The sequence below is a fragment of the Rhea pennata genome, chromosome 27, assembly GCF_028389875.1.
Source record: "Rhea pennata isolate bPtePen1 chromosome 27, bPtePen1.pri, whole genome shotgun sequence".
In the NCBI taxonomy this organism is placed as follows: Eukaryota; Metazoa; Chordata; class Aves; order Rheiformes; family Rheidae; genus Rhea; species Rhea pennata.
Genome location: NC_084689.1, coordinates 509356 through 536914, shown reverse-complemented (window position 1 = coordinate 536914; position 27559 = coordinate 509356). Strand labels below are relative to the sequence as shown.

Genomic DNA, 27559 nt, shown 5'->3' with positions numbered 1-27559 from the left:
GAAGCCTATTGGCTGTTTGCGATATGAGGGGCAGTGCAAGGCTTCGGCATGCGATCTGATTGGGTAGGCGACGGGACACGGCTGGGAGGAGCCATCTTGAGAGCGGGAAGGATGCCGAAATGCCACACTGGGCCACCATCTTGATTGGGGGCAGGGTATGGAAGAATCGGATTGGGAGCCATCTTGAATGTGGGCAAGGGTTCGAATGTGCACATTGTGTTGTCATCCTCAGCGCGGGCGAGGACCCCGCAAGGTCTCTCCCGCCTGCAGGAGCAGCCCAGCGGCCACCGCGGCAGCCATACTAACTACGGGCAGCGGGGCACGCGCGCTAGTAGCCGTAGTCATCTTGAGTAAGGGCAGAACACGCTCCACGCCGAAGTTAGGTTGGTAATTTAGCGCCGTCAGTCTGTGGAATTTTTTTTTAAATGCAGTTAGAAAACATTTACACGTTTTATTTAAAATACAGTATAAAATCTGTTTATTTTCAGCTAGTGTTCTAAGGATAAAGATTACGTAGTGGCTGAGAGAAAGGGGGAACTTTTGAGGTAAGACACAACGCTTACCTGCTCTGCTCAGGCATCAGGATAATATTTTTCTTAAGTTACAGTCCTGGCACAGTTTTCTGACAAAAACAACACCTTTCCCAATCTCGTGGTCCACGCTGATTTGTTGATTAACTCATTTCACTCTTACTGCACATACTTACCTGTATATCTAATTTCTACAAAGAGATCATTAAAATCCAAAGATTTCCTATATTTTGAGATTTTTAAACCTCTAAAAGATTTCCTTTTCAGGTTTGGGCCTATCTATACTAAATATAAGACTCCTTGTAACAGGCTTAGTTTTGTTAGATACTTTCTGTGGCTCCCTTAAAAATAATTGTCAGACCCACAGGAGTTCTTGTGTCACTAGATGAAAGTCCCGTCCTCCCTCCAAAAAAATACAGGAGGAGAGAGAGAAGCTTATGCCCGGTTGGTTTTCGCTGCAAGCTTTAGCTGTGCTTTTATTTCGTTCCAGTACAGGAACAGGCACACAAGGACCAGGATCCTGACTGACCCTGAAAAGATCCCATTCAACCGTATTATATACCAGTAATTTTTTGAGTCTTTTCCATTAACATCATTTTGTAAAGCAGCTTGCTTCCATAGATAAAATGATGCATCACTCTGTTTATATATAGACAATATTTGCTCACTGGGAATTCTACCAGCAATTACTTATTTTCATTGCCTCACTTGTCATAACCCTATCCATTGACTGCAGCACAAGAATTAATTGTCCCAGACCTCCCTGCAAATCCCTTGTGTAGCACTGAATCAAATATCAGATGTTCAATCCACATTGATCCCAGCTTCATTAGTTACAACCCTGCTATAAGAGTTTCTAGGCAACATAACACTGGTCTTGCCATAGAGAAGAGCCATAGCACCTCCTTAGCAGCACTCGATTTTTACATTTTTTGTAAAAGCTTAACATTTTTACACTCCTGTCAGTCTGCCTCTTTTGTTAGTGGTAAACAAATACTAACATAGATCAGTGCCACTGATGGAAGCATCTGAGCTGCAACACTACAGTTTCAATGGCTATCTGTGATGGTTTAGAAAAGAAGATTTAAAAAATGTAGTGCAAATGAAACTAGGAGGGTTATCCTTGGGCAGTGTTTCTACTTAATGTCAGGTAACTTTGACAGGTACAGACATGCATTGTATAATCTCATCTCTTTCTGAAGCATACAATAGACATAAATACAGAAAAAAAATTTTTGCTTTGTTTTTAAGTGAAAACAGCTGCAATTTTCTCCCAAACAAGAATTACTGTGTTGGTTCTTGTGGCCAAAGGTCTCATTTTCTCCAAGAGAGGGGTGATGGTTGGATATTTTGAAGGCCTCGACTGGATGTCAAGTTAATGCCTCACTCTTGTCACCCTTTGTGAAATGCAAGAGTGAGCTTGGATCTCAGCAAGAGCTGCTAGCTGCTAATTTCCACATTGTTTTATTAGATTCCCCAGCCATGTAGCCCTTGTTCCAGGAGTGAAGTTTAAAAATGAGAAAAGATACGTTCTTACCTTCTGCTACAGACAACTAAAGGCCCCATCTGAAATCAAAGTTATTTTAGTAGGTACTGCACATAAAAGGAAGCTCAGGGTTTCCCATAGATAAGAGTTTTAGAACTTGGAAACACATGAGATGGACAAAGAATGGGAAAATGATGGGATTATGTGATTCACTTCAGAGTTGCTGAGATACAGAAAGTGACCTGACCAAAGCAGAGCAGCAATTTAACTCCCATCTCACAAGCCAGTTTCTTGAACCATGCCTGTTTTAAGCTATATATCCCATGGAGGTGTTTCACTTCATCTTCTTTTTTAAATACTGTTAGTCAGAAATCCTTCCTTAATAGAGGATAGTACAGAGACAGGACCCCCTCTCCCCCCACCACTTTTTTTTTTATATGGGACATTTTTGTCTACTTGAAAAGAAACATACTCTCAACATGATGCGAGGACTTTGAAAAAAAATTATTAATGCTACATACTACTCACTAGTAAAAATGACATCTAACTTGGTAGTGGCAATTGAAATTAGCTTATTGTGTGTGCAGAAATCCCAACTGTTTTTCAGATATCTTTGGAAAAACAAACACAGGTGGATGCCATGAAAGAATTACTACTTTTCAAACTAACTCCTGTGCAGTTGTAGTGTAACTTAAAAGACTCTTTAAAGGTTCATGCAAGTTCACTCAGATTTTCCGTAGTTCAAGCAGAAATGCTGATTGTGCAACATTTTATCAGATGTCTTCCTGTAATATTTAACAGAATTTTTAGCATCTATTCAGACAAAATGCTAGCAGTCTGAATAAAGATACTGCTGGGTAATGTACAGTGTTTCTCTAGGAAAATAGGAAAATGCATTTATAAACAAAATAATAATTTATATGAAAAAAACAACTGGGAGAAGACCCACCTATGTAAGTCTTTTTTTTTTGTTTTTTTTTTTGTTTTGAAAGAAAAAAATAGAAAATGGTCACGTGAAAAAAAGGAGGAGGGAGAAGGGGAAAAAATATGAATCAGCTTCTTTTGCACAATCCAGCAAAATGGTCCCACCCTCCTCCAAGCTCTGGTTACTCACATGTTGCTAGAAGGGCCTTTGCAGGACACACCCAGGTTTTTCTTAAGTCCTTCCTGCCTGTGTTATCTCCCTGAATTAATTTAGCATGCAAGGAAAAAAAGAAAACTATGAAACGAAAAGATCCTTTCCTGACTTTTTTTTCCTTTGTATTTTTAAAATAGCTCTCAAGCTGTACTATATTTACTTTTCTGTGTAACTATACTCCTTTGCAAACTAGCCACCTTCCCTTTCTCCTTCCTATTCCATTCTCTACTTCTATCAGTGAACTGAAAAAAGCACCCTCCAAATATATGGCCTCTGTTCAAGAACATGTACTACTGTGCTTAATGATATGTCTTAGATGTTGTTTTTAATGACAAAACTTTTTCTCTCTGCACCTTTCCCTCCCACACAGACACATTTTTTACAGTACCCTGCAATGTCCCAAACCAGGAAACTCTAACATATGTAACTTTGCTTCTATCTATAACCCCCCCCAAAATTTGGGGTGGAGGTATTCAAATATTTTTGCTTCTTTCTGTTGCATTTATTCATTTTAAACCACCTACAATTAACAAGGCTGTTTTGTTTAAAGCAGTACTTGCAGCTTTAGCAACATCTTAGGATGCCAGAACATTCTTTTGTGCATCATTCATGATGCCACATCACAGCTCTGGAAATGGTTAGTTTAGAGCTAGCAGAGAAGAAGCAAACTCACTGCTGGATTTATCACTCCAACAAAAAACAGCATGTGGGTAGTGATCAGCTAGTTGATTCACACATGGCTCAAAAGTTGACAGCACAGGTATCTGCTTATTCAGCTCATATTTAAAGGAAGATGAAGAGAGAGAGACCACAGGTAACACAGGGATAGAAGTCAAAAGCTACATAAGCTTACGTGGTTATTGGAGGGGGAGGTGTGAGTACAAAGAGCTTCATTGGAAAGCTGGCTATATTAGTTTCACTGCTTGTGAAAGGCTCATTTCTTAGCTGTAGATTTGTAGGTTTAGAAGCAGTGTATATAATTAGCAAGTGGAGTGTATTTTCTATTGATTCATAATAATTTGTCAGCAAAAAGTTAACTAATAGATAATTCATAAATTGTTTTTGATTTGAACTTAATACACCTTTAGTATTAGCTAGAAGTAAATGTTTATAACCAGCTTATGAGTTCTCTAAACTGGAGTTTTATGATAGCTGTGCCACCAGAGCAACCTGAGGTCCCCCTTTTAGGGAAAAGATTGAATAGCATTGTACCTGCAAGTCCGGCACTTGAAACTTTTATTAGTGTTGCTATGATATAGTCTGACTTCACTTTTTACTAGGACTTTCAAACTAGATCCATTATTTTGCACTTCAGTAGCTATATAAATTTAAAATGGTAAGTATAATCATGAAAGCTCATGTTTTGTTTCTTTCCATCTTCATAGTCTGTTTCAAAATGAGAGACTTGTCTGTATGTGTTATTCAGTTGTTATCAGTACATGTTATTTCAGAATTTCCCTGCCTTCACTGCTCCTCGCGGATACTTCTGGGTGACTCATTTCCTGTCAAGGATGAACGAGCCATTTCCTGGCTACTCAATACAGAACTTTTCTTTCTTTCTTTCTTTTTTTTCTTGCAGTGCATGTTGGAGTGGATTAACCTATGGTTTGATCATACCCCTTCCAATTTACATCAGAAGTGAAACTCTTCACTGCAGCCTTCTAAGGTAACAAACGGTCAGTATGTGCTGTTCGGAGATCCTGCATCCCCTGATGACCTGGGTGATGGGCTGTGTGATTTCTCAATGTGGAATTAAAATAATTCCAGAGATACATTTTTAGTAATGCCATCCTGCCAGTCATTGGAAACAAATTCTTATCTTAATGCAACCCATTTCAGCGCATAAAAATAAAATATTGGAAGTACCACCGGACAAATACACTAATGTTATAACACATATCTAAGCAGAGTAATTTTGAATTACCTAATAAGGGCTGTAAAGGTTGTATATTGGCATTTGAGTAATAAAGGTAGTATCCATATAGGGTTTTTGTTTTGTTTTGTTAGAAGTTACTAGCACTTTATATAAGTTTCTGTATTGATTCTATGCCCATAATTTCAGCTTTTCTCCAACCTGTGTTTCCAATTTCCTGAGCTGTTATTTCTTCGTATGTTGATTCTAACTCTTGTAGACAGCTTGCTTCAACAAATGCACCGCGTAACAAGATTGTCCTTGGTTGACCATTGTAATGCCAGCCTGAAGTGTCTCAACTCTTCCAATCAGCTTTTTTTTGCTGTTATTTCTGAAATTATTCTTTTAATTCCTATTGACATCATTTCATTTGAATATTTAGATTAATTAGCCTGTCATATATCCATAGTGTTTGGGAAGCAAACCCACACGACAGAGATACTGCCTCTTGAGTCTGAATGTAGCACATGCTGTGGGGATGATCACTGAATAATTCATACCCTTAATGATTTATTCATGCCCAAAAGCTGGATACCTCCTCTGTGAGTTTCCATTATCTCAAAGAGAATGCAATAGTCCCTATTGAACTATGCTCATTTTAAAAGTGCCAGTAGCAGCCCTTTTATTAGCACATGAAGCATGGTCTCTAAGACAAGTAGAACAGGTGTGTCTCCAAAACCACTTCCTTATGATTTATCGATAACATTTCTGCTCAGCAATAAATGGGAAACTCCTGCCATTCCAGTGCCATATGTAGCACAGTGCCATATATGTATACGACCTGACACAAAAACTAAAATACAGATTTTTTTTGCACATTTTTCAGAAAGGAAGGTGGGTAAAGAGGTGCCCTAAGCTCTTTTTCATTGGTATACCCATGAAATGAGATGTTATAGTCACAGTTTGGAATGTTCTGAGCATGGAAAACAATCAGGCCATGACTCTGTGATTTGATATTGGGGGACTGATCATATTCTGCAGGAGAAATTTCAGTTTTATTTTCCATTGTAAAGTTACAGAGTCTAAGATTATTGATATAAACATGTTGTAAGATTGTTTCCTAGTCTCTCAGGAAGCCTTGCAGGAAAGCCTGGACGAATAGCAACCATTCAAACTAATCTCCTTACTTCCTAATTTGGGCTATCAGAAAATAGGCTGTTAGTAAAAGCTTGCAAGACAGGATCTGAGTCTCTTGATCTAGCTGAAGATTTTGCAAGACATTCAAATTCCATTTGTCTAGAAAGTATGAAGGATGATTCCGCACTTCAGCAAAGTCTCCAGATCCACAAGCAACACAACCCCTAGCTGGCTATGAAATTTCGTAATTTTTTACCCTGTAATCCTGACTCCTTTTGTCCTTGGAATAGGCTCTACATAGCATAATTAAAAATGTCAAACATGCTTGAGAAACTCTCCAAGTTACTAAAAATGAATGTGAACTTCCTCCCCACAACCTCACTTCATCTTTCCCTTACTCTGGCCTCAGCTTTACAAAGTGGTCTGTTTCCAGCCCTTCAGCATAGTTTGCATTCCACTGCCAAGAATGAACATTTATTTATACAAACAGCCATCCTCACAAGCACATCTCCACATGCTATCCTAGGGCAGGGAAATAAACATAATTTCTCGTTCTGTTGTCTTTTGTATAGTTGTAGTTCTAAATTTCTTTATTCCAAAGCATTTTTACAATGAAAGTTTAGTGCTGTTCAGTCACGTTCCTGTGCTGCAGATCTGCTCAGAAATGGACTAAAATGCCTTTTCATTTCCCCCAAATGATTTTATTTTATTACACTCTAATGATGGTGCCTCTAGTTCTCTGATAAACTGCTTAGGGGGTCTTGATAGCATATTAGGCACGTTTTAAAAGAGATCTCATTCATGCTAGAACCTTGAGATTTCTATGTAACTCACAGAAACTGGAAGCCCAAGAGCCTGCTTTTGTCAAAAACCCACCAATAACCTAGTTTTCCCAAGTCTGTTACTGCTGCATTATACTAATTCTTCCAGCAGTGAAGCTGACATTGTAAAATAGATCAATAGTAAATGAAACAGCAGCTACCAGGTGAGCAGCACTGTAAAAGGCTAATGTGGCTGGGGAGTCTGAAACTCATACATTATTTCTGAAGGTTTTCCATCACTCACCTGTCAGACTGAGGTATTGTTCACTGAAATGCTAGCTCATCACCTATGTCCTCTGTCGTCAGACTGTCTCCCATTGCATCTGCTATTTAAATGGTATTACACAGATGCTAGATGACTCCAGACGGGAATTTCATAGTCTAAGCACAGTTCATTTAAATGAAAAAAAGGAACGGTAAAAGAGATGGAGGTACACATGCAGAGCACCTAGAAATTCTCCTTTAGATGGATATGTCTGCAAGCTGCTAACTTGCTTTACTGTAAGCATGTCAGATTCAGCTGTGTGAGAGCTAACTTCCATTCTCAGTTGATATAGCTGTTTTTAACTAAGAGTAATACTCAGATAGATAGGTTTACAATTACATCCACCAGTGTATTAAATGGAAAGGTGGTTTGGCTGGGTACCTGGTCATCTACATTTGTAAAGCAAGCTTTTAAGAAATGAAGCATTTAAGCAGTTTCTGAAGGATCCCGGGGAATATTAAAAAAAAAAAAAAAAAAAAAAAAAAAAAAAAAAAACACACACACACACACACACACACACACACACACAAGTATACTGTATCTTTTCAGGAAGAAAACACAGAGCTTTTTTTTAACCATACTCCCAAATCAAAATCAATTAACTACTGCAATGAATGAAATACAAAGTTCTGGTGACTACTTTCCATGAATCATTACTGAATTTTTTATTACTCTTAATACTTTCTCAGTAAGTTCAGTGTTGCAATCTTGCAAAGGCTTATTTAATTTTGCTGCAAATCTCCTATAAAGATAAGGGAGGAACAAGTGACCCCCAAAGGGCGTTAAGTAGCACAAGGACAGAAATGCAGAGCCATACCAGCTCTATTTTGGAACTGCCAGGATTGTGCTCCCTCTTCCCCCTCCTGAATACTTTATGATGACATGCACACACTTCATAGGTGCTACGGCAGCACTGCTGAATTAAAGACCTTCTTTCCAAATCAATTCAAGAACAAATATGTCCAAATACATCTGAAAAAGTAATGGGACTGCAACATCAAATCTCTGTGTGCCTGCCATGAGGCCCACATTGTCATACAGGCTAATAAAGACATCATTTTCCCAGGGCTTCAGCTCTATTAAACACAAAGCTCTAAATGATTTCCTACTTGGATCAAAGATGTGTTTGTTCCAGTGCCACTTAAGTTTAAAAGGCAATACTGGGAATGAATGAAATCTCCCCAGTGGCAGCTGCTGAGGTTCAATTGGTTTGTCAGTGCCATAATTATGCAGCGGACGTCTTCTGTTTGCTGGCCCATATGTTCCTGAAGGATGTTATGTAATGGAAATAGTGCAGGGAGGCTTTGCTCGCAAAGCTAAGAGTTTCTTTCTTTTGTGGTATGAAGTCTTGCTTATGTTTCAGATGGTGAAAGTGTTCAGAAATGCAACAGTCTGGTTTCAAACTCTGTTAAAGCAATCATTTCTCTTATTTGATCAAACTAGATGGTAGTGTATGAACATATACAATGGTCTAGATCTCATGTCCTAGAACTGGTGTTTTAATACAGATATTGACCACATTTTTCATTTATATATTTCCAGCTGGCCCCTGAAAATGAGTGCTCCCACTTACCTAATGCTAGAAAACGTCACTGTGATCAGCAGCAGTTTGGTATGGCTCTTGATACTAAGAATAAATGTGGCTTCCTGTCAAACCAACCACCGCTGCTTAGCCCTTCCACCTCTTCCCCAGAATACTTCTCATCTTTGTGATTTAGGGTCTGGATGCTGATTAGTAAGTGTCTGCTCATTAAATTACTATCTCCTTGTCTAATAGATTGCACACTAGTTTTCTGTCTAACAGAAATAAGCATGTAGTAAGCAATCCCAACTCTAAAGTATTAAATAAATCATTAAAAGAACATTAAGGCATGAACCTTCAAAATGTGAAAGCCAGGGAGAATTGAGAACACTCAAGATCTCAACTGCCAAAGGAACAAAAGAAACATAATATCCTTTAGAATGTTTAATATTTAATTTGGTAAGATGCTCAGATACCAGGGCAGCAAATGCAGAGTAAACATGACAGAGAGCAATATGCCAGAGGTACTTCATGTCAGCCATAAGGACTTGCTATGCATGCCAAAAAACAGAGACACCAAAGACTACTTGTTTGCAGAACTGTAAATTTTATGCACATATACCTGGTCTGCATGTGCAATATACAATTTCTAAATACCATTTAATACACTTTGTTCTTATTAAAAGATAGCATCCGCATTGTACGAGAAGATTCCTAATGATCTAGCTATTTAGAAAGGACAAAACCAGTGGCACATCTTAAATGTTGGAGATCTGTCACTGACTGACTTCCTACAATGCATATATTACAAACACATATCTAAAACCAATAGGATAATTTTAAGGAACTGCAACATTCATCTTATGGAGCTGCATTTAATTCAGAGGGGCATCTCTAGCTAAATTTCCTTGCTTTAAGGTCAGGACTTAGAAATGAATATTAAATGAATGCTTCTTTTACTGAGAAGAAGATATTTAATTATTTAATTTTATACTCCAAGTTGACCAGTTACTCCTGCAACAATTAGAAGCCAGCTAGCAAGATTCTTCCCTCTAAGTTCTGTCATGAGGACTAAAGTTCTGTCATGAGGACTTAAGTACACATGTGGTAACCAAAAGCCAAAAAGGATTTTATGTAAACAGAACAGCACAGCTGTGGCTGTAACCCAGTCATCTAATAACTAGGCCTACGTTCCAAAAAGCTTGGCCATACACAAATAGTTATTCTGAGGTACCCATTTAGGCTTTAGTGAGCCAGCAGCCTAGGTGATTTTCTAAGAAGTATTCACTGATGCCTTAGTCATCTGAGAACACATGCTGAAAGATCCAGTAAGAGACAGTTGGGTTTGTGGTGTGGGCTTGGAAAAGTTTCTAAAGTGTATTTTCAGAAGTGCGTTTTTGTGCTCAAGGATTGTCAACAGAGAACTCCAGATCTAAACCCACCCATTTGCTCAAATTTTGCTTGAATCTGTAGAGTGGGCTTAATTATTTGCTCTTGCTCACAGTTTAGAAAGTGTGTTATCACTACTGTCAGACAAGGGTTGGCAAACTTTTACAGGTACTATGCCAGACTGTATTTTTCTTTCCAAATTAGTGGTTAGGTGTGCCAGCACTGGGTTTTGCTGCCTCTCCAAGAGGCAGCATGCCATCCATCTGTGGTGTTTTCCATCTGTGAGCAGGGGCTCTCTGCTCCTGCTGAGCTCAGAACTCAAAAGTGGGAGGACAGAAGCTGGGAGCCACTGCCTCTTACTGGTGCCTCTCCCAGTAATGACACTGCTCCAAGCGTGTCACTTAGAACCGGTATAAATTGACTGAAGACTTGAGCTCTCAGTGTAGAGAACCTTCTGCTTATTGATTCCATCCTACACAAAGGATCTTCAAGTTGCTTTAAGATCGCTTTTCCAAATAATTGGTACCGCTCTCTCCCCCTTTGGGCTACCCTGTCTTCTAGGCAATAGTGAGATTCTTGTACTCCTCCCATAGACTGCTGTGCTCCATGGGAGGCTTCCTAAAGCATCCTGAGTGATGTTGGAGGAGGTGGGGGAGAAGGTGGCCCTTCAAAGCAAGGACAATCGTAGAAAATCTATAGTAACAAAGGTTCCAAAGGTTGTAGGCCTGCAAGGCTCACAAGTGTCCTGTCAGCACTGCCAGATATTGTGGAGTGATGAATTTGCATGCAGCCAAATACCTGGGTGCTGCTTGATCCCATTTGGTTTTTAAAGGACAACAACCTTTCTTTTACATGAGTGCTGCACTTCCCTGTGCTCTCCCCGTGCCAGCTTGGGCATCTGCATCTGCCTTTGAGCCCCCAGTAAAAACTAAGAAATACTGTGACGCAGAGGGAACTTCCCTCCTCTGAAAGCTCCTTATGTGCCAACAAAGTTATTTCTTCTACCTCCAGGAGCCATCACAGTTTTCAGTAAACCTTCATAAACACTCAAGATCTATATATGATTGTTTGCTCCTTGTCTGCTGCTAGCAAGACTGACTTCTTCACACACACCCCCATACTGAGTCACCACAGATTTTAAGTGCATTTTAAAAAAGTAAAATCTTTTAGCCACGGAATGAGTTGAGGCGTTAGTAGTTAAAATTGATCTACATTATAAAAAGTAGGTTACTATGTCTCATTGTGAACAATTAGGTCTAATTACAAGTCACAGCTACACTACAAATATTTAATAACAAATTTCTACAATACTTCATCCAGATTGTTTTATGAAGTAGGGTGTTACCTCCAGTTTGCAGACAGGTAAAGCATGATGCAGAATGGAGGAAGAGTGTTTTGCCTAAGATCAAACAAAATGAAATAGGTACTAGGCCTCAACTCATAGGTCACTGTTCTAAACATTTGATCATACTTCCTCCAGCATACTAAAATAAAATGAAATAAACAATGCTGTAAGTTGTTAGAAAAAAATGATTTGTGATTTTAAACTTTAAAAGGTTGCTCAGAAATATATAAAAATTAAATAAACACTTCTTAATAAAATAAAAAGATTTGCAACTTCCCTTTAGAGAACTCCCAAATGAGATTTTTCATACTTGATATAAAAAAAATCCTCTGAACTGGACAGAAAGTAAAAGAACTGAAGATACGATAACACCCCTTATCCCTGCTCCAAGGACTGTAAATGAGAAGTTTTTGTACTTAGTAAGGCAACATTATCAGTCAGTTTGCATGGCACTGTATTTTTAGCAATAAGATAGCAAGTTGCCTACAAAGTTGGCATGTTGAGAGGTTGATAAATACACAATAAGAGTTTTGCATTACATTTTTACTGTTTTCTTTCTGTGGTGCACCAGGTGCAAAAGTTCATTGGCAGCAATAAGAAAGTGCATTGGGATAGTGTTGTCACCCTAAATGTAAATTTAACAAAACCTTGACTCATCCATTAATAGTAATATTTATTCAGCATCAGAGCTGGGGTCAGGGCTAGGGCTTTGGCGTAGGCCCGACAAGGAAAGCAGATGGGGGTCGTGGGGGTGGGAAAAGTGTGTAGACAGTGTTTTCAGCCAGTCACCCCAGCCCACACAAAGGAAATGAAATGCTCGGTGCGAGGCTGGACATGCCTGGAATCTGCAGCTGCAGCCCTGCATTGCTGGCTGCCGAGCACCCTCTGCTGGGAACCAGGCAAAGGATCGCCTGGGGGGATCTCTAGCAAGGTTTGGCTTCCCAGACTTTAATCTCTGTACAGGAGAGGCTGCTGCAGCTTCAGATCCTGGTATTGTGAGCCCAAGCCCCCAGGTGCAAGATTTCAAAAAAAAAAAAAAAAAAAGGGGGGGGGGGAGAATTATCCACATTGACATAATTCTGTTCTTTAATTAAATTAAAAGTTATAGTAAAAGAGAATGTTACCACATGACTGGAGAAGCTTATGCTGGATGAAAAATGTCACAAATAGTGACACAAGCAATTAGAAGAGTAGGAAACACTCCTACAAATGCCTTCTTGCCAACAGATAACCTCTTCCATTTCTTAAGTGAAAATCATTTTAATACAAGTGGCTGTTGGGAACAAAAGTAAGTTCCTACAGTCAGTTCTGTGCAGATACAATCACATGCTTGTCTATAGTGCAGGACTGAAAAAAAAGAAGGATCCATGGAAAAAATAAAACAGCCTGTATATAGAATTGCTGTGAAAAATAGTGGCCCATTCTCCCCTTGTGGAACCAGTTATAACTGTCAAGTTGCTCACATATGGAAGCATTAACAGGATAAGTAACAATTATCTGCATTGTAGAATTTTCTGTCCAGGTCATAGATTTGCCTACTAATTTCAGCATTCCCGTTTCTTCTCAGTGAAATAAAATATTTGGATCTACTTATTGCACTTAATGTTTTTAAATTATTTTTTCCTTTACTACATCTGCTTTTAGTGGCAGATTACAGTCTGGTGGACAAGGCAATTCTCTGCCAGCTGGCTGCAGGCTTTTATTAGCTCTTTCTTAAGAAGACTTGCTGTGGAGCTCACCATTGTGTTACAAGGACAGCAACTCTGTAATGTAGGCCCTCAAGAGAGGAGATTATCAGAACTCAGATGAAAAGAATTGTGTCCAGTTCTTTGGACCAAAATATGAAACCTTGTTTAAGGAATGTAGTTACTACAAATAACAGCAGTTGCTCCTCGCTTGCTCAGAGCCAATACATGCAGTTAGAACCTGCCCTCCATCAGACGGTACTGGACAGTAGTTTGTAGGAGCATTTCTCAAACTGTAGGAATGCCACCCTGTAGCAAATACAGAACGTATCTTGGGGATGGTATTTCTGCAAGTAAAGCAGAAGCTGCTGTTGAAAGGAGGTCATGGAGCAGGAATGGAGCTGGAAGGATGCTGAGAAGCCTCTGGCATAGAGGAAGGGGGAGGAGAGAGAAACATTGCAGAGAACAGGAAAAACCAATGTGCTGGGAAATGATTAATCCATCCCAAAGGCCCTTGCTAAGAAGTAGTGGGACAAGCTCAATGATTTTTTGGCCATTGGCCAAAATTGAAGTAGACATGGGCTGCTTCTGATCTTGCTCTCAGCTCTGTACTTGCTTATAACCATAATGTTTTTAAGCACAGCTCATCCCATTCCTGCCCCAGACACCACATTCTTCTATCAGTGTCCTTCACTTAATTTCTGGCAGCTCTCTAGCAAAACACCCCCTCTTATATGTAAATTTTCCAGCTGTCCCGTGTCCCTCCACCTCCAGTACGTGTTTCCCAAACGAGCAGGAGCAAACAATTCATGCTGGGGGAAGGGGGCGGGAGTCAAGTTTAAGTGCTGTTGTTCTGTATCCTGTTGTTTTCCTACCAGGATTGTTCCAGTTTCCTGCACTGTCTTATCTAGAGTTGAAAAGCCAAAGCTCTCATATTTACTTGCATTGTGCTGCCTCTTGAATTTCTAATCTGTGAAACAGACGATGTAAGTCTTAAGAGAAAGGTAGTCAGGGCTATTATGGGGTGGGGGAAAGGAACAAAGCGGTTAAAGGGCTTTCAGTGTCTGTTCAATTAGTTTCTTTATTTAGTTATCCTGCTTGCATAAGTCTGTGTACCTCACAGAGGGTTTCAAAGAACCTCAGCATACCACAGATGATAAATTGAGTTCATCTAAATGTAAAAGAGTAAAATTCAGATGTTTACATTTTCAGGTGATTCCAGATATGTTTGGGACAGACCTTTCAAAAGAACCATTTTCGGGAAGTGCTGAACATGTTTTTTCTCAGGTGCTCAAACTAGACACAGAAAAGTCTCAAAAAAGACGAAGCACTTCAATTATTTTCGTCACTTCTGAGTTTTAAGAGCTCCATTGAAATGGAGTAGACCTTAAAGCTACTTGGTCACATTTTCTTGAATACAGATGCAAAACAAGCATATATTGTGATGACATTTTGAAAGTTTATTATGTAGATGTGAGAAAGCAAAACCTTGTAACTGTAAGGATTTACCTTCTTCCTCTGCTGAGCATGAAGTTCATTTAACTATAGGTTATATTAGTGCACTGAATTCCTTTTTTTAAAGAAAACATTTGCCATACAGCTTTGGAATGTCCTGTTTTTCTGCACAATGGTCCTGCATACACTGTGTCTATTATCAGATGGGAGTCTCTGCTGGAAAGATAATTAAAATGCTGCATCATTCACAGTCACGCAGATACTGAATCAGACATAAATTTGAAAAAAACAGAACAAAACAAAACCCCCAAACCTCCACACACACATACCCCACATAGATCCTATCTTTGTTGGATGCGTGTAGCATTGTGGTAGTGATCAAGATGGATTTTTATCAGCTGAAGATCAGAGAAGTATGCCAATTCAACCTCAATAGCTAAATAAATATTTATTTTTTTCACTCAGTTGCCACAGTGTAAATCCAAATCCATTCAATTTGACAGTTTCTTTGGATATACCCTCAACTGATGTAAATACGAGAGCAGAACTGGGCTGAAGAGTTAGCTAATTACCAGAGTTTTTATTTGGAACTAAATATCAAAAGAAAAGGGCTTTTTAGAAGAGATCAGGAAAAGGAAGACATGTGCTCAGAGATAAAGAGAGATAAAAGCATTCCATTTAAAGATGACTGTAATAGAAATCAAGGAGTCCATCTGCCAAGTCAATAATTTCATGGCCTTATGACCATGCGAAGCTTCCGTTTCTGTTTCTGTTACCCTTTTCCCACACTAACTATAAGTGCCAACTGTAAGTTTCTTTTCATTTGTCCAGGCAGACCAGCCCAACAGGGAGAAATTACTCATTTTGAACTCAGAGATAAAACTCACCAACTTCAAAAAGGAACAACAGTTCTCCCATAAGTTTTGGTCCAGCTTTTTAAAGCTAAGCACAGCAAGGCGTGGGAATAGGTTGCCTCAGGAGGTTGAGTTCTCTTCCCTTGAAAATTTTTGGAGGCAAGTTAGACATCTCTCAGGAGAGGCTTAGGTAGAGCTAATTCTGCTGTAGGGAGTGAGGACAGCCCAGATGGCTGTTTGAGGTGACTTCCAGCCCTGTTTTCTGTGATTCATCAGGAATGAGATCATGGTGATAGTAGATCCTGCAGTAGATCATGCATTTTCAGCTTTAAAACTCATCTTAAACATTTTTTTTCCCTAAAACATTTTAGGAGGGATTTTTTGAAGGAAGCAGAGCATTTCAGTGAGAAAATTCTTTGAAAATCCTAGCTTTGTGTGTATTTAGCAAGCTAGTATATGCAAAACATGCAAAGCACTCTAGACTAAAATTATCTGTACTATCATTAGAAAGTCATAAAAAGGAACATACAGAGAGATGCTAGTATACTACGTAAGAGCAGAAGGGTTTTTCAGGGCTTTGTTGACATGCAGCAACCTCCCCCCCCCCCCCCCGGCAGTTCTCATGACTAGTATTCATTCTCCATTGGAAAGTAAAACTGACTTGGTGAGAGAGAATTTGACCTGTGATTTTCTCTGGAAAGGAACATTTAGTGCCCTGACCTGTCTCCTGAAGGTAGAGAGAGATTTTCTTGTATATTTTGCTTTTGTTTTTTCCTTTCCACTTAGGATTGTGCTTTGCCTAATTGCTGAAAAGTCATTAATTGTCCAGAGGTATTTGCACTGTAGATTTTACCCCTGCATCATTCATTCAGAAGACAGACTCCCTCATGCTAGGCAGCTTGGAAGTCCACACCCCTTTGATGACTGTTACTTGTTCTTCCTGCTTGGAACAGTTAAATTTTTGCCCAGAGATTTTGCATGCTTACTCACTTAGGCTTTTTATCATGTGAAGCATGTTTAACTTTGCCATCAGCAGATTTAAGCATTCATTTTAAATTAAGGATGTGTGTAAATACCGTGCTGGCTGGAGCCTTAGAGTTTCATAGCTCAGTTATTTTGCAGTGTGTCTGTCTCTGGAAGTTTTGGATTGATAGAGTAGGTCTTGTATAAACACACTTCCAGAGAGTTCATCAGTGTAGGAATTTGGCCAAGAAGTAGTTTTATGATCACTGTTTTTAATTTGGATTTGGTTGGTCTCAACCCTGCTCCTAGAGGACAGGGCTCTATCACAAAACGAACATCTTCCCCTGCACCATTGAGACATCTTAGACGGAGCGATCTCAAAGAGCAGGCCAAGGGACGCGGGCGCCGGCAGGCCCTGGGGGCTCGGCCACCCGCTCCAGCCTCCTCTCAGGCTGGGTGCAGGTCTCCCCTGGAAGGCTGCGCTGCCACGAGCGGTGCTGAGCCAGCAGCGCACACGGCCAGGCGTCCACCTGTCCAGGCACCTGCCTCACCAAGGCATGGCCCCTGCACGGGCTGCTCCATGGCCAGCCGCTCCCCCGGAGCCCCTTCTCACCCTGCTGCCCCACACGGATTGCTAAAAGTGTGCAAGGGCTGGAGGTGGGGCACTAACGGCACCAGCTGTGGGTCTCGACACTGGCAGGCAAAAGGCTGTCTGGAGTACAGTAGTCTTTCCTGCCTGTGCACTGACAGGCTTTCCCTTAGTTCAACTAACATGCCTATGAAATAAAATTCTGCAGACAAACATCATATTCACAGATTACAGAGGAGCCCTGCATCTGTCAGCTGGAATGGGCTTCTCCCATGTTCCGCAGCTTGCTCAGAGAAGGGGAGCGTGTGGAGCACGACACACGAGCCCCAGGGTCTTGAGCACATGAACCGAGCAAGAGTGCGTGGTTGCTGTGTGTCGGGCTGCCTGCAATGTGTGTGCTTACCTTCAAAGCAAACACAGCTGGTTCTCACCAGGAAGCAGTGCCAGGTTTAGGCCAGCACTGCTCACAAAAACAGTTTAAACTGGATGCCTGTGTTCAGGGTTTTCTGCCTGGCATCTTTGACCGCCACTGAATGCAAAACTTTTAATTAATAATAGCCTAAGATGCCTGGAGCAAAGACTGCCGTTACGAACTGTAAATGCATGCAGCATCAGTCATATAAGGCATTATGAGGCTTTTTGGCTCTTTTGCAACATATAAGTTGACACTAAGTTATGTGACCAATTGCTCTTCTCTATCATACAGACATTATGATGGCCTTCTACACTACTACATTTACATTTTCAAAACAGACAGAAGAATTTCAGATTTAAGTATCTGGTAAATATGAACTACATTTGCAGAAAATACTTCAATTAGGAAATTCTTCTTTTTTGATGTTTAGAAGTTAAATAATGTTAGAATCTCAACTTGCTTCACTATTTCTGGTATTTCTGTTTCTGCAGTTTACTCCATCCAGGGAATTAAAGTTTGCTAATAGCAGTCTGTGTTAGAAGTTCCATGCTGCAAAGGAACATCTAGGATAGAATTCTAAAACCTAGACTATTTTCAAAATTTGTATTTTGTTTCAACTTTGATTGGTATGCTGTAATCCTGCAAATATTTACACAAGTAATATTTTCTGTATATAATCCTTTCGAGCTCAACAGGATTGCTCACACTAGTAAAGTCACATGTTTTGCAGCAGCATTCATTGTAGACTGAGTATTGAAAAATTTGGCTGCATATGCTAGCCAAATTAAAATATATATGTGTATTTTTACACACAGATGTATGATGATTATTTTAGGTTCTAAGAGAGAAAGAAAGACGGAGTATTCAGTCACTGAACTCCACTTGAAAGCACATTCAGTGAGACAGAAAACAGCAGCATGGTGAGTATTCTTTTATACTGCTCTTCTGTACTATTTTTCTATAGCATAAAGAATACCATAGACAATGTTTTCTAACAGATCAATTATAGTATGAGAATATTGTAGACTTTTTTTTACAAGTTTGTTTTATGTATGTGGATGCAAGGTTCATTTTTCAGTTTCTGAAAAGCATCCCACAGATTTCTTCTTCTAATGTCGGATTTCCCTTTGTTGTAACTAGAGCTACCGTTTTGACAGATGAAGGAAATATCAACCATATAGGGTGTGGGAAGGTGGGAGACTGAGGAGCTGATGCAGAGGTTCTTGACACTTTCCATTGTTACTTTACATAAGTGAGTACAGAATTGGCCACAGGTACAGCTTTGTTCAGATCATAGGCCTCAAATCTGCAAACAAAACACTGCATTAAAATGCAAGTTAACCTCCATCAGCTGAGCTATGGTAACTGCCTAAGCAATTCAATGACAGTGTTAATCTAAATTTTGCTGTGAGCTTAGAAGACATACACGTGTAAACAGCTGCTGTGGTTCTGCTTTAGGTATAACAACTTAGAGTCCACAGGTATGCTAAATTGCATTAATATGTATTATAAATTCATCATTCCAGAACCATGCCCACAAATTACCCTCTAGGTCTTTAAAGCAGACAAAAATTCTTTATTTTTATTTTTTTTTAAAGAATGAACAAGTTGTTTTGAAAAGAATCATTGGAAGAATCATCGATTTAGAATTATCAGTCTCTTGAGATGGGACTGGAAACAGTCACCAGGACTGCCATTTTATGCATATCCTCTTTCACCTGAGTCATTTCCAACATATTTTTGCAGAATGAGAATGTTGGTGACAGAAGGTACAGTGATGTCAGTTCAGTTTGCATGGATCTCTCCAATCTTGTGACTTGGGCCCACACTCATGGAACTATATGTAATCAAATCCCAACCTTGGAAAATGTGCAGAACATGGGTCATCCTAGCAAGGATAATTCTGTTCTGTGGATATGTGGAGTTGGACATGCATATCACTGGCCTTGTGGAAAGTTATGCTTGAGAAGCAGAGAAGAGAAGGAAGCTGTAGAAGAGAGAAAGAGGTCTATATCCTATGAGACTTCATCAGGGGAACCTAATTTAGATGAAAAGAGGTTCAAGGCAACCCCATCTTCTGTTACCACAGGGTCAGGTAGCAGATCTCCAGGGGTCACTCAGCGGAAAGAAGACACAGTTTACATAATAGATGATGCACCAAGACTCAGAAAAAATGAGAGAGGGCTAATCACTCGAAAAGACAGTAAATCCATGAGATCAGGCTCTGTAGCAGAGCAGCATTTCCCAGTACCTGATGGTGAAGTCAAAACTGACCTACATAAGATGAAGCTAGAAAGCAGTGAAGATCTGCAAATCATCTCTGATGAAGAACAGGTTGTATCGGATGCAGAAAACCAAGTACACAGAAGCAACTGGAATATTCTTTCAGAATCACAAATTAAAGGAGCAACTGCTGAGGCAGAATTGCAAATGCATTGCAATTGGAAGACAGCAATTAACACGCAGACAGCCACCCACGCATCTGGCTCTGCCCCCTCTGAGAAGCTACCGCTAACTCCTTGCTTACAGCAGACTTTAGAAGACATCAATCAAAAGAGCCTGGAAAGCAACTGGAAGTTACTTCCTCTTAATCCTGCAGATTCCAAAGATGAAAGTTCTAAAGCAAGGAATTCCTCTGGGTCAGCAATATCTAAAGAACATTTCAAATCAGGTCCCATCTCCGATGTTGAAGCAAAGACCCAACAAGAGTCACCTGCTTCTGTGACATTCTTTGAGTTTGAAGCCACTGTAGATGTCCAGCAGCAACTCCAACTAAGCTCTCCTGAGCGTGGCACATCAGAAATAAGCTTAATTAGGAACTTTGCTGAAATCCCTATTCAGGAGAGTAAGCTATTAGGATCTCAGCACACACCTCATGTTTCAGCCTCACTGAGTCCAGAGAGCAAGAATTCAGACCATCCACCTGTGTCTTCAGACAAAAGTAAGATAGTCCAGTTTTAATTCTGGAAGGGTTTGTGGGGGTGGGGGTACATTTTAATAATTGCTTTTCCAAAATACTAAAGAAAGACAATTTCATATAGCTGCCAAAATCTGTATTGTAGCCTCTGAATAAATGGATCTTATTTGGAGCACACTGTTTCTACTAAAAGGGACTAAAAGGTTCCTATCTTAAGCAATCAGCATTTCAATAGCTAATGCCATTAACTGAGGTACCCAGATGTTTCTCGAGCAGTGGCTCAGCTTTAACTACTCAGTTTGAATATTTTGGTCTTTCATTTTATATCACTGTACGTTGGTTGTACTTAAGCAAGAGTCCTGTGAAAAACTGGAGCCAGAGATGTGAACTCAGGTCTAAAGGGTGGGTGGGGGGAAGAAAGTGACTTTTAAAACCACGAAACAGAAATTTTGGACGAAACTCTGGTTTCATTGATGTTCATGACAAAAATCCCAGAGATTGCAATGGGACCAAAGTTTCAATCCTGCATGTTAAATTAGATGACCTAAAAAATTGCTGTAATACTTTCAAGAATTTTAAGACTTTCCTGTATTCTGTCCTTAAATTCCAAGGAGGAATGGGGGAGTGTTCTAATTGAACGTTTACTTGTAAGGTGTACTGCTTACTGGGGATCTTTCAGTACCAAGGTTAAATCATGTACAGAGCACATTTTAAAGAATTCAGTATCGTAAGAATATGCTCTTTGATGAAGCCTTTAGATGCCTAACTTGCGGCAGTTTTAAATCCTGTTACAAAGAGATACTCTCTCTGCAATAGGGAATGGCTGACACGGTGTGTGGACATTATCAAAATTATGCTAGTCTTTTGCAAATACTGGGGAAACCATCAATGAAATTGATTTAGTTCATTTAATAAATAAGCATGTTTTAGGATGGATGTCTCTAATGTGCTGGAGCCCTAATGCCAGGTATATTGTTTTAATTTAGTGATTAAACACCTCAAATAAAACACAAATGTTCAGATTTTTAAAGATGCTCTAATAGAGCCACAAAGTTTACATCTATAAAGATTTACATGCCTGCAGGTAGTATTTCACATTAATACCGAGTAAACTGCTGTCTAGTCAGTTTTATGCTTTTTTTTTTTTTTTTTTTTTTTTTTTTTTTTTTTGTCTGTTAGTACCTAGGTGTAAATATAGAGGCAAATTTGGGTAATTTAATTCAAAGAGTATTTCTTTTCCATCCAGTGGCTTGATGCCTTTACTCTACCTAACTGAGAAACAACCCCCAAGAGCATAAGTCTCTCTTCTACGCACTCAGTATGAGAATCCCCTATTTCATATTCCCTAAAACCTGCTCTGTACTCGCATTCACTGTCCAGCCCCATGGCCTGCTGTCCTATTTGCAATCCTTTCTGCCACGCATGGCTCAGCAGCTTAGCCTGTGCCAGTCAACAGCGTGCACATGGCCACACGGGGAGCTCAGGATGGAGGTCTGCTGTGGCACTGCCCTCTGGCCCTGCTTGCCGACAGGCTGCATCCCCAAGGGCACCTTCTCCAGCTGCAGGATAGGGCTGCAGGCTTCCCCAATGCCTGTCCCAGTACAGTAGACACTTGTCTGTGGTGCGGGACTGAACAGGTAGTCCTGTGCCAACACACAGACCAAGAGGTTTAGGCGTCTGTAAGAGCAAAGGAATCTACATTCAGATAGGTATTTACAAAAAATTTGTTTCTCAGATTTAAAGTGGATGCATAGTCCCCAAGGCTTGGTGCTTGCCACAGAATGCCAGCTTTGGACATTACTTAGTACATTGCATAGCCTTCGTAACAGAAGCTCTACAGCTTTCCTAACAACTTTAAGGAAAAATATCCAGTCTAGAACAAGCACTGTTACCACCTAATGACAAACACATCTTTACTGTGATAGCAATACATAAAACAACTAGCCATGACATTAAAGAAGATGTGTTATGAATGTGGATAGAGGGTGGCGAGAGAAGGGATTTTGTGCGAGGAGAGGTGTCCTGTGAGGAGTTAGTTGTGCGTGGCAGAGGTGGGGGTCTGTGTGCGAGGCTGGCCTGGCCAAGGTGTTAGGGGTAGGGTTAGGATGAAGAGAAGGAGATAAGCTGGAGGCGCTGTTGGCATTGGGGTGTGTAGGGGCTGTGCAGAGAAGTCGTTTGGTGCCAAGCGAGCTGCCCTGTGAGAAGTTTGTGGTGTGGAGCAGAGGTGGGGTCTCCATCCGAGCCACGTCGTTGAAAAATGTGCTAGGGCTAGGGTTAGGGTTAGGGTTAGGGTTAGGGTTGAGAGAAGGTGAAAGCCTGCATGCGCCGTTGTCCTGAATGTGGATAGAGGGTGGCGAGAGAAGGGATTTTGTGCGAGGAGAGGTGTCCTTTGAGGAGTTTGTTATGCTTGCCAGAGAAGATCAACAGCCTACTGCATGGTTTTGCATTGCAGAGGACTGGACAGTGTTCTTCCAAGAGAAAACAGAGTACTGAAATAGTATTATAGCATTTGTCTAAAACATAAAGAATGTACTCTTAAGGCACCATTGGTGTTCCTGAATAGACTCAATGTTACAGACATGGTATTTCATACATAGTCAGAACTATACAGAACAGCTTTTTTTTTTTTTTTTTTTTTTTTTAAGATATTATTATTCTATTTCTTTAGTTGAGAACATATATTATGAGAAGCAAGTGCATAATAGCTATTTCTGCTTTAAATAGTTTATGGCTCATGTGAGGCTTCTGCATGTATTGATTTGCAAGACATTCATCTCTTCACAGAGCCCAGTCAATATCAAAATAAATGATCCCCCAAAGCAATGCAGAAATGTGTAATGCATCTCAGTCCAGCTACAATGTTTTAATATAGCAACTAAACATGTACAAAATAATTCATTGCAAAAAATGGAAATTTCTAGATATTAGCTTTAGAACCCTTTTCCATAGACCTCTCCGTAACCCTTGTGGGAGGCGGGGGGGAAGAAGGGGGGAAGAAATCACAGGCAAGCAGATGAAGCTTTTTTAGTAATCTAAAGAATTAATTTCCAAATACTGCATGGAACTAGGTAGATGTGGTATTGCCATAGCAACCTAAGAAAGAAATGCAACTGAAATCCTTGCAGTTCTTTTTAGAAGTATATCTTTATGCATCTTTTTGTTCTTCCTCACTCTCCACTCCTGGAGTTAACTTTTAGTTAATGTCGTTATTTCACACAAGAGCTCTCCTGCCCTGAATATGTTTTTGTGAAGGAGAACACTTTTAAATATATTTTACATAATGTTTTGTACCACTTTGAACATCTAAAATGGATATTGCTTACTACAGTCAGATCACAAGATCTATGTAAAGGCCAACTCCCATCTATTTTAACAGACCAAAATTGGGCAACAGAGTCACTGTTCATCTATAAAATGCATGATAGAATAGTTGCAAGTTGATGAAAGCATATCAAGTCCATTTTGAGTTGCTTGAGCTTCACAGCCACCATTTCAGGCGCAATACTACCGCTCTTGGTTATGTGACTAGTCCCATGAGCGTGGTCATACAAGCACACCCTAATAATCAGTTCCAAAATCAGTCCCTTGCCAATATGAAGACATACCACCTATTAAAACCACCGTTTCCAGTCTCATTTTACTGTCTTAGAAGGTCCACAAAATTTGCACTGATGCTTTCCACATTGCGAATTCCACAATTCCATTGAGTGGTGAGAGCTAATTCTCTTCCTATTAAATTTAAAATGTTCTTTCTTTTTGAATTCTGTATCTACATGGTAGTATGCAGGTACACCAGTCAAGTAAGAAAGAATAACTAAGGATGCAATCCTTTCCCCAAGGAAAAGTTGACTGCAAAGTGATCAAGTGGTATGGACTTGCTTGCTGAGAGCACAAATCAAAACATTAAAGGGAGGGGTACACGAAAGTCCCATCATCTCTGATTTTTTTTAAAAGGAAGGTGAACATTACTCTACATCTCTTTATATTTCATGAATTCCCTTGTTAGTTCTTGCTATCCACAAAGCTGTGTCTTGTCTTTTAGATGTGTTGAGGAAGTGGGAGAATAAGAGAAGCCGTAACGCTGGCGACATAAAAATGTTCAGAGACTGGTTGGTTTTACATTTCCCTTCTGAAACGCGTGAGATCTTTATCCTGCCGCCTGAAGACCTCGATAATTACCTAGCCTCGTTCTACAGTAATGCAAAGAAGCAGAATGGTGCAGAGTTTTCTGCCAGCTCTTTATACTTCTTTCAGAGCAGTATAGACAGATACCTCAAGGATCACAAGTATGAGTATAATGTGGTTAGAGGGCTGGAATTCAGAGCCTCCCAAGAAGCCTTAAAAAAAAAGTGTCAGCATCTAACACAAAAAGAGAGAGAGAGAGATTGGCATATTTTGGAGAAGCTGACAGATAAAGATGTGGAAAGTCTTCATAAAAAGGGGATATTAAGTCACATGCACCCCGAAGGCTTTTTGCATCTCATGCTCATAAATATCATTAGGGGTTTTGGAGCAAATACGCATAATCAGAGTCATAATCTGTACTGGGGACAGCTTGTGTTAAAAAAGAATGAGGAGGGATTGGAATACTTAGAATGGAAGGATGAGCTTGACACAGAGGAAAATACAGGGAAATCAACTGCACGTGTCTTTGCCAAACCTGATAATCCAGATAACTGTCCGATCCGAGACTATAAAGAGTATGCTAAAAGGAGGCCACTGGATATGCTTCATGACCATGATCCACTTTATCTATCTCCCAAACCTCTGTGTTCTGTGTGGGACCAGATATGGTACTGTAGAAAATCGCTGACAAAAGCCAAAATGGAAAAGATCATGAAAGTTATTATCCAGCAAGTCAAAGGAACTGAAAAAAAGTCCAAGAAATGAATGTATTAATTTCTACTTTGCCACTTTTTGTATGTTTTAAAGTAGTCTTTGAAAGGTTTATGTGGCAATATGTCGTTTAGGTTGAGAGAACATCCTTCTCATCTGTTTTTGTGTAAGAACATGAAGTCATCTATAAATTTGTATAATCTTAGTTTTCAGGTTAAGTCAAAAACTTCTCTTATTCTTTCTATTAAATGGAATTGATAATTCCATAAATGGAATACAAATGTGAAATCTAAGATTCTCATATGTAACACAAACTAATATTCTACTGTATTCATGAGATTATAAAAAAGCTAGTGTTAACATGGAGAGGGAGGTAGTTGAATAACTCGGCTAAGAGTTTAAGCTGTATTCATTTTGAGGGGAGCTGACACTATTGTAAACTGCATTAGTTTATAGTATAACAGTCTATCATAAAAAGATAAGTAACACGCTTTAGTTCTGGGATGGAAGGAGGACTATGAAATACTAACGGTGTTTAACAGTTGCTAATGCATAGCTAATGGGAATGCTTTCAACAAGATTTATGTCATTTTTCTTAGTGAAAGATTTTTAGGTTTAAGTAGTTGTGATAGTGTTTTTGAAAGTTATTTAAAAAATGGCTGACAGTGTTGGAAAATTTTATAATAACTGTTTCCTCCCGAGTACTAAATATAGCTACATAAATATGCTTTGGTAGGTGCAGTTAACTATTTTCAACTATTCAAGTACTATTCAGTCAATATATTTTCTTACAGTCCAGTCAAGTTGTTGGATGGAATTGTTGACATTTCCTAATAAAACAAAGTTTTGCTTAGTACTGTTTTTCTGTTCTAAAAAGATGAAGTCAGTAACCCCGACCTACTAATTAACAGTTTCCCCAAATACCAGTTTATTCACTTCTTGCACTTTTTTCTCCTGATACAAGTTGACATTCTTGTCCGCTATAGAGCTCACCCGTGTAGGAATTGGGCAACTTGCAATTTCACAGAGCCCGCATTCGTGGTTTCTTCATGAGGTCTTTGTGGCCTAAACTGTGTGCCAGAGGTGGCTCTGTTCAAGCAACATTTAATAGCACCAAATAACATATAAATGTTTAAAGAACCATAAAAAAACCTCCCCAAATGCTCAGAGTGTATCTTCCAGCCATCCTCATGTTGTCATACACACACTGCATTATTACTGCAAGAGCATAGCTGAAGGACTCTGCAGACCTTTAATGCTTGAGCCAGAAAGCAACTGCCAAGCTCGAAGCAGGTGTAGCTCTTTGCCAGGCTGTTTGTAAATACGCTGAAAACCGGAGCAAACCTCTTTCCCACAGCATTTGGCTTTACTCATCCTAAGTAAAACAAGAAAATAATCAGATCAGATTTTTCTTTCCTCTCTGCTGGTCTATTTGGTCCACACTCCAAAGCCTCTCTTGCCTTGGGAAGCAGCTAACTTAAAAATTAGGTGATGCAGTTAGTCAGCAGAATACACTTAACCCTTTTGCAATCAGCTGGGCACCTCTTGGTTCTCTGGCTTGCTACAAGAAAATACACAAAGCAAACAAAAAAGCCAACAGCCAAAGACTGCCTTCCCCCTAACACGCTGTTGCAAGCTGCAGAGAGCAGACTTTCCAGAAATAAGAAATCTGTCTTCACCCAGCAAAACAAGCCTCACAGGCTTCACCATTTGCTCCAGGTGCTCCAAGGTGCCCTCCACCCTTTCCTGGTCAGTAGGAGCTCGCTGCAATACACACGTCCCCAGCTCTCCTTTCCCAAACACTTCGTTCTCTTCCCAGGCCTGAGATTAAAGGACTGGACCACATATGGGGCTTTCACATCATGCACAGTGCTCAGATACTTTGCCAAAGGGGGGTTGTAAACGAAAATAGAATTTCAGTAGCATTCTGTATGCTAAAGATACTTATGCACCTCTTATACAGCTCTTAACTTAAAGAGAGCCTGAGGAGGGAAAGGAGAAGCTTAAGCTGATGAGTAGAAGAAAAATAGTGTCGCTGGTGCTCTTTTTCTACTGGATGTTAATGATGTCCAAGTAATACAAGCTCAGTTTATCAGTGAGAAGATGCCTTTTCATTTCCCAGCTTCCTGCAGAAAAATTCTGCATGAAATCTATGGATTGACCAGATTTTTTTTTTATGACTGAAATCAGTATAAAAATAATTTTAATATCTGATTTAAAAAATAATTTGTGTACATATATTTGTTGGAAAAGGATTTCTAGGAACATTTCTTTCTGCAAGAAGGGAGAATGAGCACTCTTGGCTTGCCAGCTGCCTACTTAAAAGAACGGGATGCTCTCCAGCTCTCCTGGGGCCTGCA

At 39.8% G+C, this 27559-nt stretch overlaps 1 protein-coding gene across 2 annotated transcripts; it reads left to right on the top strand.

Moving 5' to 3' along the window:
* Positions 1 to 263: 263 nt before the first annotated feature.
* Positions 264 to 25986, top strand: LOC134151708 (uncharacterized protein KIAA1958-like). Of its 2 annotated transcripts, XM_062596503.1 has the most exons (6): positions 264 to 383; positions 489 to 545; positions 4734 to 4830; positions 18282 to 18366; positions 19193 to 20387; positions 24406 to 25986. In XM_062596503.1, the coding sequence occupies exons 4-6, from the start codon at positions 18364 to 18366 to the stop codon at positions 25251 to 25253; spliced, it is 2046 nt and encodes a 681-aa protein (XP_062452487.1). In that variant the 5' UTR covers positions 264 to 383; positions 489 to 545; positions 4734 to 4830; positions 18282 to 18363; the 3' UTR covers positions 25254 to 25986. The 2 variants fall into 2 exon arrangements, with proteins under 2 accessions (XP_062452487.1, XP_062452486.1); XM_062596502.1 differs by lacking the exon at positions 489 to 545.
* The last annotated feature ends 1573 nt before the right edge of the window (positions 25987 to 27559 follow it).

Excerpts from the sequence above, each read along its gene's own strand:
- LOC134151708 (XM_062596502.1), top strand. Across the intron at positions 20,388-24,405 it reads ACCTGTGTCTTCAGACAAAA|ATGTGTTGAGGAAGTGGGAG; the intron begins GTAAGATAGTCC and ends CTTGTCTTTTAG.